The sequence below is a fragment of the Haliotis asinina genome, chromosome 2 (assembly GCF_037392515.1).
Source record: "Haliotis asinina isolate JCU_RB_2024 chromosome 2, JCU_Hal_asi_v2, whole genome shotgun sequence".
NCBI classification, from domain to species: Eukaryota; Metazoa; Mollusca; class Gastropoda; order Lepetellida; family Haliotidae; genus Haliotis; species Haliotis asinina.
In genome coordinates, this window is record NC_090281.1 from 58187605 (window position 1) to 58201481 (window position 13877).

The following is a 13877-nucleotide window of genomic DNA, read 5'->3' on the forward strand; positions in this document are numbered from 1 at the left end:
GATATTGATAGAAGGTTATTACTAATCAGTAATGATTTTAACTTTATCATGTTTGTGAAAAATATATTTTTTATCAGCTGCCTACTCCATTTTTAACTGAAGTGTTTCTGTTATTATTCTATTATTTATGATGTTTCTTTGGTGTTAAATGCTGCACGGAACAATTTTCCAGCTGCATAACACCACTTTCTAAATAACCAAGTCTGGACCAGACATTCCAGTGATCAACAGCATATTACTCATAACTACTTTTTGCCATTTTGTAGTGCCTTGTAATTAGGGTAATTAATTATAATTCATCCATTAAAACCATCCAATCATCATCTACCCCACCCTACCCTACCCTACCCTTAAAGTATGACTGATCTCTTTATTTTTTGATATTTTGTTATAATGTACACTGCACCAGACTTAAGTTAATACCTTGAGTCACAGTTCATGAATGCATTTATGTGACAAAATCCTCAATAAACATTCCTCTTCTTTCAGGAGTAAGGACTTCCTGTGTGAGAGGAGAGATGTAAGTTTTCCAACAGTGTCCCTTGTATTCTAATAAGCTTACCACGATGGTCATGAGTGTTGCCATACAGGAAATACATATACATATCCTGAAGTGTAATTGCATCCTGGGTACATGATGCTGTACTGAATATAAGCAAACAAAACCTATGTTTGATCAGTTTTACATTTGCAAAGGTTACCGTTGTACAGGTTCCTGAATGTGTACATCCTGTTTGTTGCAGCTTGCAGTGGAGTTTGTGTACTGTCTTGTCCTCATTGAAGTGCTGTCAAAGGTAGGTTTAGCTCCGAGGGCAATAGTTCCAATCTCTTTACCATAGGAAAACGCCTAACAAATTTAATGATTTCACTGATTTTGTACACTTGAACATATTTTGTTTTTAATCAGGATCACTATGGTATGTGATTTTTCAGTTTATGCTCATATACTGATTATTTGAATAGTTCATCATGAGGCATGGGATCTTCATGTTTTGTAAGGCCTAGTTCTACTTGCAGTGTGGATGATACAGACCTCATCTGACCATGCACTGTTTGGTTTTCAGTTTACATACCACCCAGGTCATGACGACCTTGTGAGCCACATTATCAAACAGGCGTTCAAACACTTCAAGTACAGAGATGGGTAGGTCACATTCAGTTTGTGGATACTTTCATATTTGGCATTTTCGAGTTTTAGCTTAGATACTGCCGTTATGATATTCGCTTTTCCTAATAAATTAAGCATAAAGGTTGTTTTAAACATGTTTTATTTAAAAAAGACTAGGCACAAGTTATCCAACTAAGGAACGCCCTCTCCCAGAAGTTATGTATGTCGTATTTACAAAATTAAAATGTTGACAACAGGGAAATGTGGAAATAATTTATACAAGAATAAAGCTACAAACATCTTTCAGTGAGCTTAATATATGTTAAATGTTTGATATTAAATGAGTTGATATTATTCCAACATGTAAATGAGCTTCATTTGTCATGTTTGGAATATAAATGAAATTTGTTTGTGTTATCACTTGAGTTGAAACAGCAACAGTTGATCAACAGCATGAGCATCAATCTACACAGTTGGGTTATGATGACATGTGTCAACCAAGTCAGCAAGCCTAACCACTGGATCCCATTGGTTGCCTCTTACGACAAGCATGGGTTACTGCAAGTGCAAATCACTTCTAACCCAGATTTTCATGGGAAACATGAACTTTTTTTATGGATTGACAACTTCTTGTTAGCAATGGATGCAGCATTTTGCTGTGGACAGTAACATCGTTACCATCATCTTTACTTGATAACTATGTTAGCATCTACACTGAAACGTCACTTCCAGTAGAGAAGTTGTCTATATATAAAACACCATTCCTGTTCATCATGTGTCTAGTCCTAGTCCTGAAAATACTGAAGGTTACAATTGTCCTCCAGCATTCTGTGCTAGTTGTACACACCACTAAATGCATGTTGTGGTCAGTCTGAGAGATGGTATGGATTAGTGCTTATGATGTCAATCACTGGTTCAGGTAGTTTTCAGGCTGCCATGACATGGCTGGAATATTGCTAGCATTCAATAACAAACTGGCACATAACATCTGTTTCCCTTCAGCCTGCAGACCAACCCCAATGCTGCGAATGTGAACACTATAGCAGACCTCTATTCTGAGGTGGTAGGAGTGCTGGCACAGTCACGGTAAGTCTGTATGATGGTTTACATTCTTCTTTCACTTTGAGTTCCGTGAATGAACACCTGCCTCGAGTAAGCACCTGCCTTTCAAAAGTACCTGTTACAACTAGTGAATATATTATACTACCTTCAAAAGTATACTGCCATGTCAAATGTTCTGATGTAGGTTTGTGAGATGTTTGTGTGTTTGTGTATGTCAACATACTGATGTAAAAATGGCACATTTGCTTAAACTTGGATCTTTTTAATGGAACCTAAATGAAGATAATAGTACCTGGCTTGAATAAAGACCTGCTCATATTGAATGCACAGTCTCAAAGACATTATGAAGTGAATGTGCTTCTGATGTTTAGTCAAGTATTATGTCTAGAAATGTGACTGAGATTTTAGAGTATCGTCAGATGGTTCTGAAGGCCTGTTTTCAGAAGGTAGTTTACAGTGGCTGAGTTGTTACTATAACCGATTCTGTGTGAGAACCATACCTGTCATCCATTGTGAATGTTTGTCAATGGGTGGGCAGATTCCAGGCTGTGAGGAAGACATTCCTGAGTGAGTTGAAGGAGCTCAAGCTGAGAGACCAAACTCCTTACACAGCTCAGAGCATCATCAGCCTTCTGATGGGACTCAAGTTCTTCAGGGTGAAGGTAAAACTCTCCAAACAAGATCATGCTCAACTTTGTTACATGTCTGTGATGTTCTGGGGGCGATTGGATAACTTAGTGGTTAAAGTGTTCCCTTCTCATGCTATAGTCCTAGGTGTGATTCCCCATGTGGGTGCAATGTGTGAAGGCCATTCCTGTTGTCCCCTGCAATGATATTGCTGGAAAATTACTAAAAGCAGCTTAAAACCCAACTCACTCACTCTGCTCTGAGTATGACTTGTTCTGATCTGCTAAGAGGATTATCAGCCTTCGGATAGGACTTTAGTTCTTCAGTGTTAATGTAATACTGTAAACAGCCAAATTTTCGCTACCGTTTAATTTTTGCGAACTTCGCGTCAGACTTCATGATGCGAGAATAAAAACATGCGATAATATAGATATATCTTACAGTCTATTCAGGTAAGTCAACAACACAAAAACAACACAGGTGTCATTGCTCAATCACGTGTCACTGCTGGGCTAACCTGGATTAACACGGCTCAATCACATTCTATTTTCATTGCTCTAACACCTAATTAAAAAGGATTAATTCTGAAATCAATTGCATGAATTTGTAGTAGGATCACTTCACATATCTGTTTATTTTATAACAGCTCAATGGTCATGCACCTGTGTGTCGTGTAAAAATTTTCAGAGACACCCCTGTAACAAGATCACTTCGCGAAAATAGGAAGGCGCGAAAAGGTTTAGTGACCATCACTCGCGAAAATACAAGATGATATTCAAGCTCTGCAAGTGTCGGTTTTCATGGATCTGTGACACAACTCTCAAAGCACTTTTTTGAGTAAACCTCCGATCATTATAGTAGTTGTGGAGTTTTCAGGTGTTAATAGTTGTTTTTACTACCTTGGCCTTCCCTTTATTCCAGATGCACCCTATAGAGGATTTTGAAGCGTGTGTGTCATTCCTGCAAGAGCTGGGCCACTACTTTGTGGAGGTGAAGGACCGCGACATCAGACATGCTCTGGCTGGACTTTTTGTGGAGATCCTTCTGCCAGTAGCGGCTGTGAGTGTTGTATATATAATGAATATCTGCAACGAGTTGTCAGGAAAGACATCACAATTGTACATCTGTTTGCCTGTGATCTTGTTTATGTAAAGCAAGTGAGTTGTGGCCACATAATTCTATGATTAATTGGGAAGCCAAGTCATCCTGACAGTGGGTGTGAATGCTGTGAAGAATCTCAGTATATTGTGGCCTTACTCTCACATTTTGTCTCCAGACTGCTAAGAACGAGGTGAATGTGCCAGTGCTGAAGAACTTCGTAGAGTTGTTGTACACTCTGTCTATCGACATGACAACCAAGAGGAAACACACACTGGTGAGTAAATCATAGCAACACTGTCATTCTGAACACAGTAGCAATCCAAACTTTAATTATTCTGATCTAACTGAAAGGAATTTAACATGTTTTAATCAGATGACAATGAGACTATCATGTATATGTTTAGTGTTATTCGTCTGTTGTGTTTCATTTTGTGTCCTCAGTAACGTGTTATGTCTATGTTGTTTTTCAAAAGCACCTGTTCCCACTGGTGACCTGCCTGCTCTGCGTCAGCCACAAACAGTTCTTCCTCAACAACTGGCCCTACTTCCTCACAATGTGTCTATCTCAACTGAAGAACAAAGACACCAAGATGTCTCGAGTTGCACTTGAGTCCCTCTACAGACTGCTCTGGTACGTCATTTATAACCTCAACAGTGCACTATCAGTGATATATTACCGCTGATGTTATGACTTTCGGATCATCATGATGGTGTGTTGTGTTAGTGTGCTGATGGTATAACATACAGATTGTGAAGTGTTGTGTTCCACTAGGTTGATGTAATGATATATGAAAGTTGAATGTTGTGTTTGGGAGACTAATGTTATTAGTCTACCTTTGCTGTGTTGATGTTATGATCTACTGAAGGTGAAATGTTATTTTGCCATGCTGATGTCATGACCAGCTGATAATGGAATGTTATGTTGCCATGGTGATGTTATGATCTGCTGATAATGGAATGTTATGTTGCCATGGTGATGTTATGATCTACTGATAATGGAATGTTGCCATTGTGCTGTTATGACCTGTTGAAAGGGGAATGCTATGTTGCCATGGTGATGTCATGATCTACAGATAATAGAATATGTCGCCATGCTGATATTATGACCTGCTGATAATAGAACATTATGTTGCCATGGTGATGCTATAACCTACTGAGGATGATTGTATATATTGCCAGGGTGTACATGGTAAGGATCAAGTGTGAGAGCAACACAGCAACACAGAGCAGATTACAAAGCATCGTCAACAGTCTGTTCCCCAAGGGGTCCAAGATGGTCACCCCTAAGGAGACACCACTCAATATCTTTGTCAAGATCATCCAGTTTATTGCCAAAGTAAGTTGAGGCAGAGATTATGATTATGTGGATCTGCTTCACGACACTGAATGTATCCTTAGTACTTGGTATCACTGTGTTCACTGAAACAGTCAAGTCTCATTGTGTTTCATTGCACATGTATGTCTAGACACATAAAGTCATTCATCAGACATTGGAAAGAAATTAGAATACTCCATTTTGGAAAATACGAGTCTCTTTTGGACGTTAAGTGCTTTCATAAGTGCAGATTGATTATGTGTTTGTGTTCTCTACCTGGATTTTTCTATACCAACAGGAGAGACTTGACTTTGCCATGCGAGACATCATCTTCGATCTTCTGTGTGTCGGGAGGAACTTCAAGTTTCTGACTCCAGAGGTATGGATTCACAACTACCTGCTTGATATCAACGTTAGGTAACAGAACAACTTGGTTGAGCATTTGTGCTGACTCTGATATTGTCAGTTTGTTTATATTAATCTGCTTACTTAGCTGCAGCAAAATATTGTGGCAGCTAATGACAATTTGTACAGATTTGTACAGTCTAAGTAAACTTGTCCTCAGTACTTTTCCTTACGCTCCACCACTGAGTCCTACAAAACCTTATGGGAGGTCGTGTCAGGTAACCTTTGAGATTGACCAATCCAAACACAGCTTACCAAACCGCGAAAGTGCTCATTCGTACATCCCTTATGAACTTTTTTTTCGAAAAGGTTCGTACCCGAACGATTCTGAATGCTGTTTAGCATACGATCGCTTCCGGGTGATGCACACGGCATACTTACTGCCATGACAACAGTGAGTAAACAGTCTCTGAAAATAGTGTTTTTGACAATATTCACGTATGTTAATCTTGCGGAAATATTAGCTAATGGTAACCATGTCAACAGAAACCCCAGTGCGTATATACTGCAGGTCAAATAACTGTGTTATATGCCGATTAGTTGCTCAAAGGTTACCCGACGCGACCTTCTACTAGGTTTTGTTAGACTCAGTGGTGGAGTGTAACGAAATACACTGAGATGAAGTTTACTTAAACTGAGATTTGTATGGTTTGACATTAAATGACTGAAGTCATAATAATAATGCTACATTTGTGAAGCACCTAATACCCACCTTCCAGTGGCGCTAGAGTCTTCATGGTTGTCTGTGACTTTGATGTTCTGTCTGCATTACATGAGTCCCTGGATTCTAGGGTACAGGTGGTCCCCAGCAGCCTGTTCATGTTATTGATCCTATGGGTTGACTTACGTTGATCTGGTGGACATGTCTGTGATTAGTTATGTGGTAGGAGTGGATTGTTCATGACTCCAGGGTCTGGTTTCCCCTATCCAGACTGATTCCACATATTTGTTTCCTAACTAATATGTCTCAAAACATTCTGTATTGTCTGATCTTAAAATGATTTTAAGGATGTTTTTGAAAACTTTGTGTTTCTGTCTGCAGAGGATGAGTATAGGTTTACGAGCCTTCCTGGTAATTGCTGACAGTCTTCAGCAGAAAGATGGTGACCCACCAATGCCTCAGTCAACAGGTGCGCTCCCATCTGGAAGCACAGTGAGGGTCAAGCGACAGTTCCTGAACAAGATGCTGTCAGACACCACGGCCAAGTCGATCGGCCTGTCACAATTCTACCCACATATTCGCAAGACCTTTGATGCCATGTTGAGAGCTCTTGACCTCCAAGTTGGTCGACCTCTCCTGCTGACTAAGGCAGAGAATGCCAACAAGGAAGCAGATGAGATGATTGTGTAAGTACCCTACAGGAGAGAGTGAGTGAGTTGGGTTTTATGCCCCTTTTAGCAATATTTCAGCAATATCATGAGGGTGGATACCAGAAATGGGCTTCACACATTTTACTCATGTGAGGAATCGAATGTCTTCAGTGTGATGAGCGAATACTTCTATTACTAGGCTACCACAACGCTTTTCCTGTACAGGAACTCAATGTTGTCATGTGTTGGGGGATAGGACATGTGACACTTTTAACATGAGCCTTATCGTGTACAGAGTTTCTGGTAGTAAAATATTCTGCATAAGACTTGAGAACATGCAATACTTCATATGGAATCTCTTTCTGGGGAAGCTGTTCATGTTCATGTTCGTAAGTAGATATTGATTTCTGTCAATTGTTGTTAACCTTTGCTGTCTGGGACGACCAAACAAATTTGACTTTCATCCTTTGATGTTCTTGGTAACAGGCAGGACAGAGGATATGTATTGTGTTAAACATTCAGTGGAATTGTCAGAAGTGAAGGAAAAGATTAAATGGGTAATCTTCTGATTACAGGGGTGATCGTAAGCCAAAGATTGATCTGTTTCGGACCTGCATTGCTGCCATTCCTCGCTTGATCCCAGACGGGATGAGTAGCCAGGAAATAGTGGAGGTGCTCACCAGACTCACTGTCCATGTAGATGAAGAACTCAAGGGGTAAGTCACAGCTCACTGTCCTTGTGGATGAAGAACTCAAGGGGTAAGTCACAGCTCACTGTCCTTGTGGATGAAGAACTCAAGGGGTAAGTCACAGCTCACTGTCCTTGTGGATGAAGAACTCAAGGGGTAAGTCACAGCTCACTGTCCTTGTGGATGAAGAACTCAAGGGGTAAGTCACAGCTCACTGTCCTTGTGGATGAAGAACTCAAGGGGTAAGTCACAGCTCACTGTCCTTGTGGATGAAGAACTCAAGGGGTAAGTCACAGCTCACTGTCCTTGTGGATGAGGAATTGAAGAAGCTATTCACTAGTTTGTAAGTGTGACTGATTTTGAAAAACTGAATTTGCTGTTTAACATGAAACATGCTTGTTACCTGTAGATTGTAACTTTGTGTCATGGCTTCCATTCTTCTTTCAGGTTGGCCTTCCAGGGCCTACAGAATCTCATGCAAGAGTCCCCTGCTTGGAAGGAACATGTTATACATGGTGAGTCTGCTGGGCCAAATCTCTGCTCTTGTCCAATTTTGTTGAATAAACATTTGATGTTTGCATATAGACTGATATCTTGCTTGATGAGAGGCTGATGACTGTCTTTTAGACCATGACAGCTTATGATTAGTAGGAAAGTTATTGAAATGCATAATCTGTCAGTTATGTTGTGAGAGGTATCAAAAATTTCCTGATGCTATTTGACCACAAACTGATAACAATTTTGATTCTTCATCTGCACACAGCAGTATTTGTGCCATATGACTTTTGTCTGGGAATAACTAATCTGGATCAGACAATCCGGTGATGGAGATGGGCATTGATCTTCACTGTTGGAATGTGCTGGCATGCTTAGACCAAATCAGTGAATCTGAGCTTTCAATACTATTTGTTGCTTTTTAGGACATGTCTAATTGGGATCTTTATTTGATGATATAGACAGAGTAATGTTGATGGACCACAAACATTCTTGTACTCCATTATCATGTTATAGAGCTTTAATTTAGCAGGCAGCAGTGTAAACTATTCACAGTACCATTACAATGTGTACATGTTTACTGTGGGTGTTATGGACATTTGTTTCCGTGTTGTACAGGTTTTGTGCAGTTCGTGCACAAGGACATCTCAGACACCAACACCCACTTGGTGGACGGCGTGCTGCGGATGTTGATGCAGCTGTTGGTGCAGTGGAAGTCCAACCATCAGTCTGGCAAAGATGCACTTTCACAGAAGGTGACCACTAGTGTTGGGATGGGCAGTGAGGTGAGGTTAAAGTGGGCTGCCCTGGTATGTTGTGTTGACTGTAACAGCCGTGTTTCATGCCCTGGTACACTGTGTTGACCATCAGAGTTGTGTTTCATGCCCTGGTATGTTGTGTGTTGACTATGACAGCAGTGTCTCATGCCCTGGTATTCTGTGTGTTGGCTATGACAGCAGTGTTTCATGCCCTGGTACACAGTTTGTTGGCTATGACAGCTTTGTTTCATGCCGTGGTATGTTGTGATTTGACTATGATAGCTGTGTTAAATGCACTGGTATGTTATGTGTTGATGATGACAGCCATGTTTCCTGCCTTGGTACATTGTCGATTGACTGTGACAGCTGTGTTTCATGCCCTGGTACACTGTGTGTTGACTATGACAGCTGTGCTTCATGCCTTGGTATGTTGTGATTTGACTCTGATAGCTGTGTTTAATGCACTGGTATGTTATGTGTTGACAATGACAGCCATGTTTCATGCCTTGGTACATTGTCGATTGACTGTGACAGCTGTGTTCCATGCCCTGGTACGTTGTGTTTTGACTATGACAGCTGTGTTCATGCCTTGGTACAATGTGCGTTGACTGTGACAGCTGTGTTTCATGCCCTGGTACACAGTGTGTTGGCTAAGACAGCAGTGTTTCACGCCCTGGTATGTTGTGTGTTGCAGCAGGAAAAGGTACTTGGGGAACAGCAAACCTCCAACAATCTGGCAAATCAAGTGATGAGCCTTGGGGTGCTGCATGAGGTGGAGGGACTCGCCCTTGTCATGATGTGCAGCTGCCGGGTTGTCACACGTAAACTCGCCGTCCATCTCCTCAAGGAGGTCCGGAACATCTTCAACTCTTACCGTGTCTCTCAGGTCAGTGCACATTTCCTTTTAGTTCACCATTCATACACAAAATTCATGTGTTCTTTATTGATAGGCACCTCCTGTGAACTTTGGCCCTGATTTGCACTCCCTGTGCCATCTGACAGATAGAATGTATGAACAGTGTGTTACCTTTTATTCAGACACTTGTAGATTATTCAGAAATGAATATTAAGGGGTCCCTGTTATGGGTTAAAGCTGAAGGGTAAGGGGTTGTAAAGTTCAAATTCTGCTTTAGTTTCTGGCTTGTCTGACATGTTAACAGCTTGAGATTCTGTTGTAGATGTGCACACCATGCCTGATAGATGTTATAGACAAAGCCTGTCCTGCTATCTTAGAGAAGCTGCAAGTCTTCCTGCCAACCCAGGAGAAGGTGAGATCTGTAACACAACCTACAACCAGCTGATGATATGGTCTAGTAAATTTCAAAACTGGTCACCCGACCATTGATAAGATTATGATGTCTTGATAAGGAGATAATGTATGATAACGTATTACACTGTCTCTGTCTAACTTCCTGTGTCTGTATGTTCTGCTGTCCACATCCTCACCAGAGGTCATAAAGTAATACCCCTCTCCCTGCGTTGTGCAGCTTGTATCCTCACTTGGAAAAAGCATCTAGTACCCTACTTTGCATGTTATGCAGCCTGTGGTGCTGTCCCTCTCTAACCTGGACCTGGCATGGGTAGTGGAGCGAGCCGCATCCTGCTGGGTTCCTGCTACTGGAGGTTCCACCCAGGATGGCAACCAGATCAACTACAGCTTCCATCGTATAGATGTCTGGATCCGCTTCATAGCCAGCATCACCTCCAAGGACTACGCTCTTACCAACTGTCCCCATGCTCTGGCCCATGCCTGGCCCTTCGTGTACAACAAGCTCAACTCTCTCTTCCCTCTTGTCGATCCCAAGTAAGTCCACATACATCCTGTATCAGGTTCATCGTGGTAAAAGCATGAAAAAAACACTACTAATCTTTCACAAGGAGACTTAAAATGTTTTGTAAGTGAATTATTACTTACCAGGGACTGTTCATATTAAAATCGGTCCCATCAAGGGCTAGGAAGACATTAAATATAATATTTTCTGCCTATCCAAAAGTAGGCTCAAAAAGGTCAGATCTTTTCCATTTGATGCTCTATCTCTCAGCTGATCACATGGGAGATGGCCCTCCATTGAAGGTCCCATCATATGAACTCACATGGAGAGTCCTGGGCCTAGATTTTCGAAGCACACTAAGCACTAAGATAGTCAGTCGTATGTGACATACATTATCATTAACTTGCGACTATCTTAGCACTAGGAGAGCTCCGAAAATCTAGGCCCTGTCTTTTAATGAGATTGATGCTCTAGTAGTCTCATTGCACTTTTCCTTGTTTTACAAGTTGATTCCCAAGCGAAACTAAAACATAACCATGAATCGGACCATTGAGAAACAAACAAAGGAGAGTTGTGATGTAACTAACAATCATATCCTAACATTAACTAAGTTAACAAATTAATACAAAGGTTTCACTATGACGATAGCTAATTCAGAGTTTATATGATAAAGACAAGTGATCATAGCAATTAAGACAGTGATTGCAATATTCATCTCTCAGCAATAGTAATCCAACTTACAACAAAGCCTTTCAGGTATACTGATGGACATACACATTGCTGGCCTCTGATAACTTGAGATAATATGTGATGTCAGAGACAATAACTTCCTTCCTTTATGTACACCCAAAACTCCTAGAAAGTTTGCACAGATGTGTCCAAGGCAGATCATTCTTGAGGAGGCTTTCCAGATCATTGCAATTTCTCCTCAGCTCCGCCGGTGATACCTGTAAGCTTCTAGCACAATGAGTAATGGACTCTTAAAAGCAATGCCAAGAGGTCAAACATTGTTTTACAGTGTATAAAACATTGCCTCACAAAGAGTACAGTAATGCTCCATTATTCACTTCCCTAGTGCCCATGTGCATATACTACATGTACTTGTGTCTGCTTCCAGTACTCAGCCCAATGAAAATCGAGCATCATCCATCCTGAGGTCAGGGAGCAAGAAGGTGACCACGGAGCGAGACGTACACATGCAGCTGTGGCAGAACTATGTTGTCCTGGCCTGTAGCATAGCCCAGCAAGGGACAGTCATACCCCACCGCTGTTCATCCCCAGAGTTGGGGTAGGTGTTGTTTGTACATTGACTGTCACATCTGTATACTTGTACCTAACCGATTTGTATCATTAGAGCTGTGGTACAGTATGGTTCAAAATTATTGAGAATAGCTAAAGCATTTCATATTATTAAACGAGAACAAATCAGATAAAATTGAATGTATTGTGAAAGTGAACTGACCTTTTCATGTTGTGTAGGTAACAATTTAATATTTTATCAAGTCTCCTTGAGCTTCACGGCACAGTCTAAGACGGGTAGGCATACTTCCTATCAGAGAGGTTAGTGTCTCGTGAGGTATGCTGTCCCAGTATCGGACCACTTCTCTCTTCATGTCTTCAATTTTTGTCAACCCCTTTTGATTCACACATTCTTTCATCATCCCCCAAATGTTCTCAATGGGATTTAAGTCAGGACTATACGCAGGAAATGGTAATGCAGTCACATGTTTCTCCTGAAACCACTGCTTGGCATGTTTTGCGGTGTGTTTAGGATCATTATCTTGCTGCAAAATCCAGTCATTTCCATAAAACACATGTGCACTTGGAAGGAGAAAATTATCTAATGTTAGTGTAGCGTTGACTTGTCAGATTTCCCTCAAACACACACAGCGGGATCGTTCCTAATAAGGATATCCCTCCCCATACATGAAACTTTGGGCTGTATTTAGGTCGTCGATACAACGGTTCTGACGCAGACTTTGTCCATATTTTCACATTATTGGGATATACCCATATTGAGCTTTCATCAGTAAAAATCACATTTTCCCAGTCAAAGTTTTCATGTGCCAAACACCACTCAACACGCCTGTCTTTATGTTCTTGTTTCATGAGAGGAGAAGGAATTCCAGTCTTTTTCTCCCATCCAAGATCAATCAAATTTCTTCTAACTGTAGATTTTGATACAACTGTTGATCCCCTTTCTATCATTTCATACCTGATGTTGGAGATGCTTGCCCTTTGCTTTTTAGACGCTAAAATTCCCAGCCGGACGCGATCTGAGAAGTCCAATTTTCTGGGTCTCCCTGCTCCTTTCTGGTGCCCAAAATCCTTTCCCTCTTTAAAATTTCTCCTAATCCTATACACAGTAGAAAGAGGAGTTCCTGTTCTCTCTGCCAATGTATTTACATCATCTATTCCTTGATTACACAACTCAAAAATCAACCTTCTTTTATCTTCAGCAGACATTGTTGACAGTGCTGAGGAAAATGACGTCTGCTACAAATTCAGGGGAGGTAACTCTAATTGTACTATACTCAGTAGGCCAAGATGAGTTACCTCCCTTATACCATTACTTAGTTTTAAGTATCAGTGAATCAGTTGAGGTGTTAGGATAGCTCAAAGTAAGAAGAAAAATTCTCAATAATTATGAACCAGACTATATGTGTTTTTTTAGTGATTAAATGAAAAAAAATTGTAAATTTGCAGCAGCTCCTCCCCAGAGAGTGCCACAGGGTCTGACAAGGGGGAGTCCCGCCAGAATAGTGGCAACAGCACTGCCACCAACCTCTTCCGTCTCCTGGTGCCATTGATGAAGTGTGAGAACTCTGACATGAGGGACACCGTGGTCAATGGACTGGGATACTGTAACCCAGTCGTCTTTAAGTGAGTGCCAACTTTTGATGGAAGAATGAAGAACTGATGTCAGTATTTATGTGTTGCAGTTGTTTGAACCTGTAAAGATCTGGTCCGGCAACCAGTGCTGGTCATTCAGTTTCATGATATCAATCACTTGATTGTATGGCCTGAATTACTGATCACTGTCTGGAGTAGTGCTGAGGGCAGCATTATACAGTAATTGCTTCCCTGTAATTGTTGATAATTTCAGTTGTGTCTATTAGTTATAAATACTGTACAAATTATGCAATCAACTTTTAAATACTTTTGTGGCTGATAAGCAAGGACTATGACTTCTTAATAGGGTTGAAGAGGAGGAATATGTATACTTTGCCTTTG

The 13877-nt window shown here is 40.9% G+C and overlaps 1 protein-coding gene across 4 annotated transcripts in view; it reads left to right on the plus strand.

The window, feature by feature from the left end:
• The window catches only part of LOC137273994 (protein furry-like), an 83895-nt gene that overhangs the window by 17916 nt on the left and 52102 nt on the right, over positions 1-13877 (plus strand). For 2 of the 4 annotated variants that reach the window (XM_067806937.1, XM_067806938.1), the window contains exons 5-23: positions 490-520; positions 744-794; positions 1065-1144; positions 2111-2194; positions 2709-2832; positions 3719-3856; positions 4074-4172; positions 4372-4529; positions 5078-5234; positions 5512-5592; positions 6661-6965; positions 7505-7645; positions 8066-8133; positions 8732-8898; positions 9566-9757; positions 10050-10139; positions 10413-10675; positions 11761-11931; positions 13350-13526. In XM_067806937.1, coding sequence (XP_067663038.1) covers positions 490-520; positions 744-794; positions 1065-1144; positions 2111-2194; positions 2709-2832; positions 3719-3856; positions 4074-4172; positions 4372-4529; positions 5078-5234; positions 5512-5592; positions 6661-6965; positions 7505-7645; positions 8066-8133; positions 8732-8898; positions 9566-9757; positions 10050-10139; positions 10413-10675; positions 11761-11931; positions 13350-13526 — 2577 coding nt within the window. The remainder of the gene's footprint in view (positions 1-489; positions 521-743; positions 795-1064; positions 1145-2110; positions 2195-2708; positions 2833-3718; positions 3857-4073; positions 4173-4371; positions 4530-5077; positions 5235-5511; positions 5593-6660; positions 6966-7504; positions 7646-8065; positions 8134-8731; positions 8899-9565; positions 9758-10049; positions 10140-10412; positions 10676-11760; positions 11932-13349; positions 13527-13877) is intronic. The other 2 variants (XM_067806939.1, XM_067806940.1) reach the window with 1 other exon arrangement.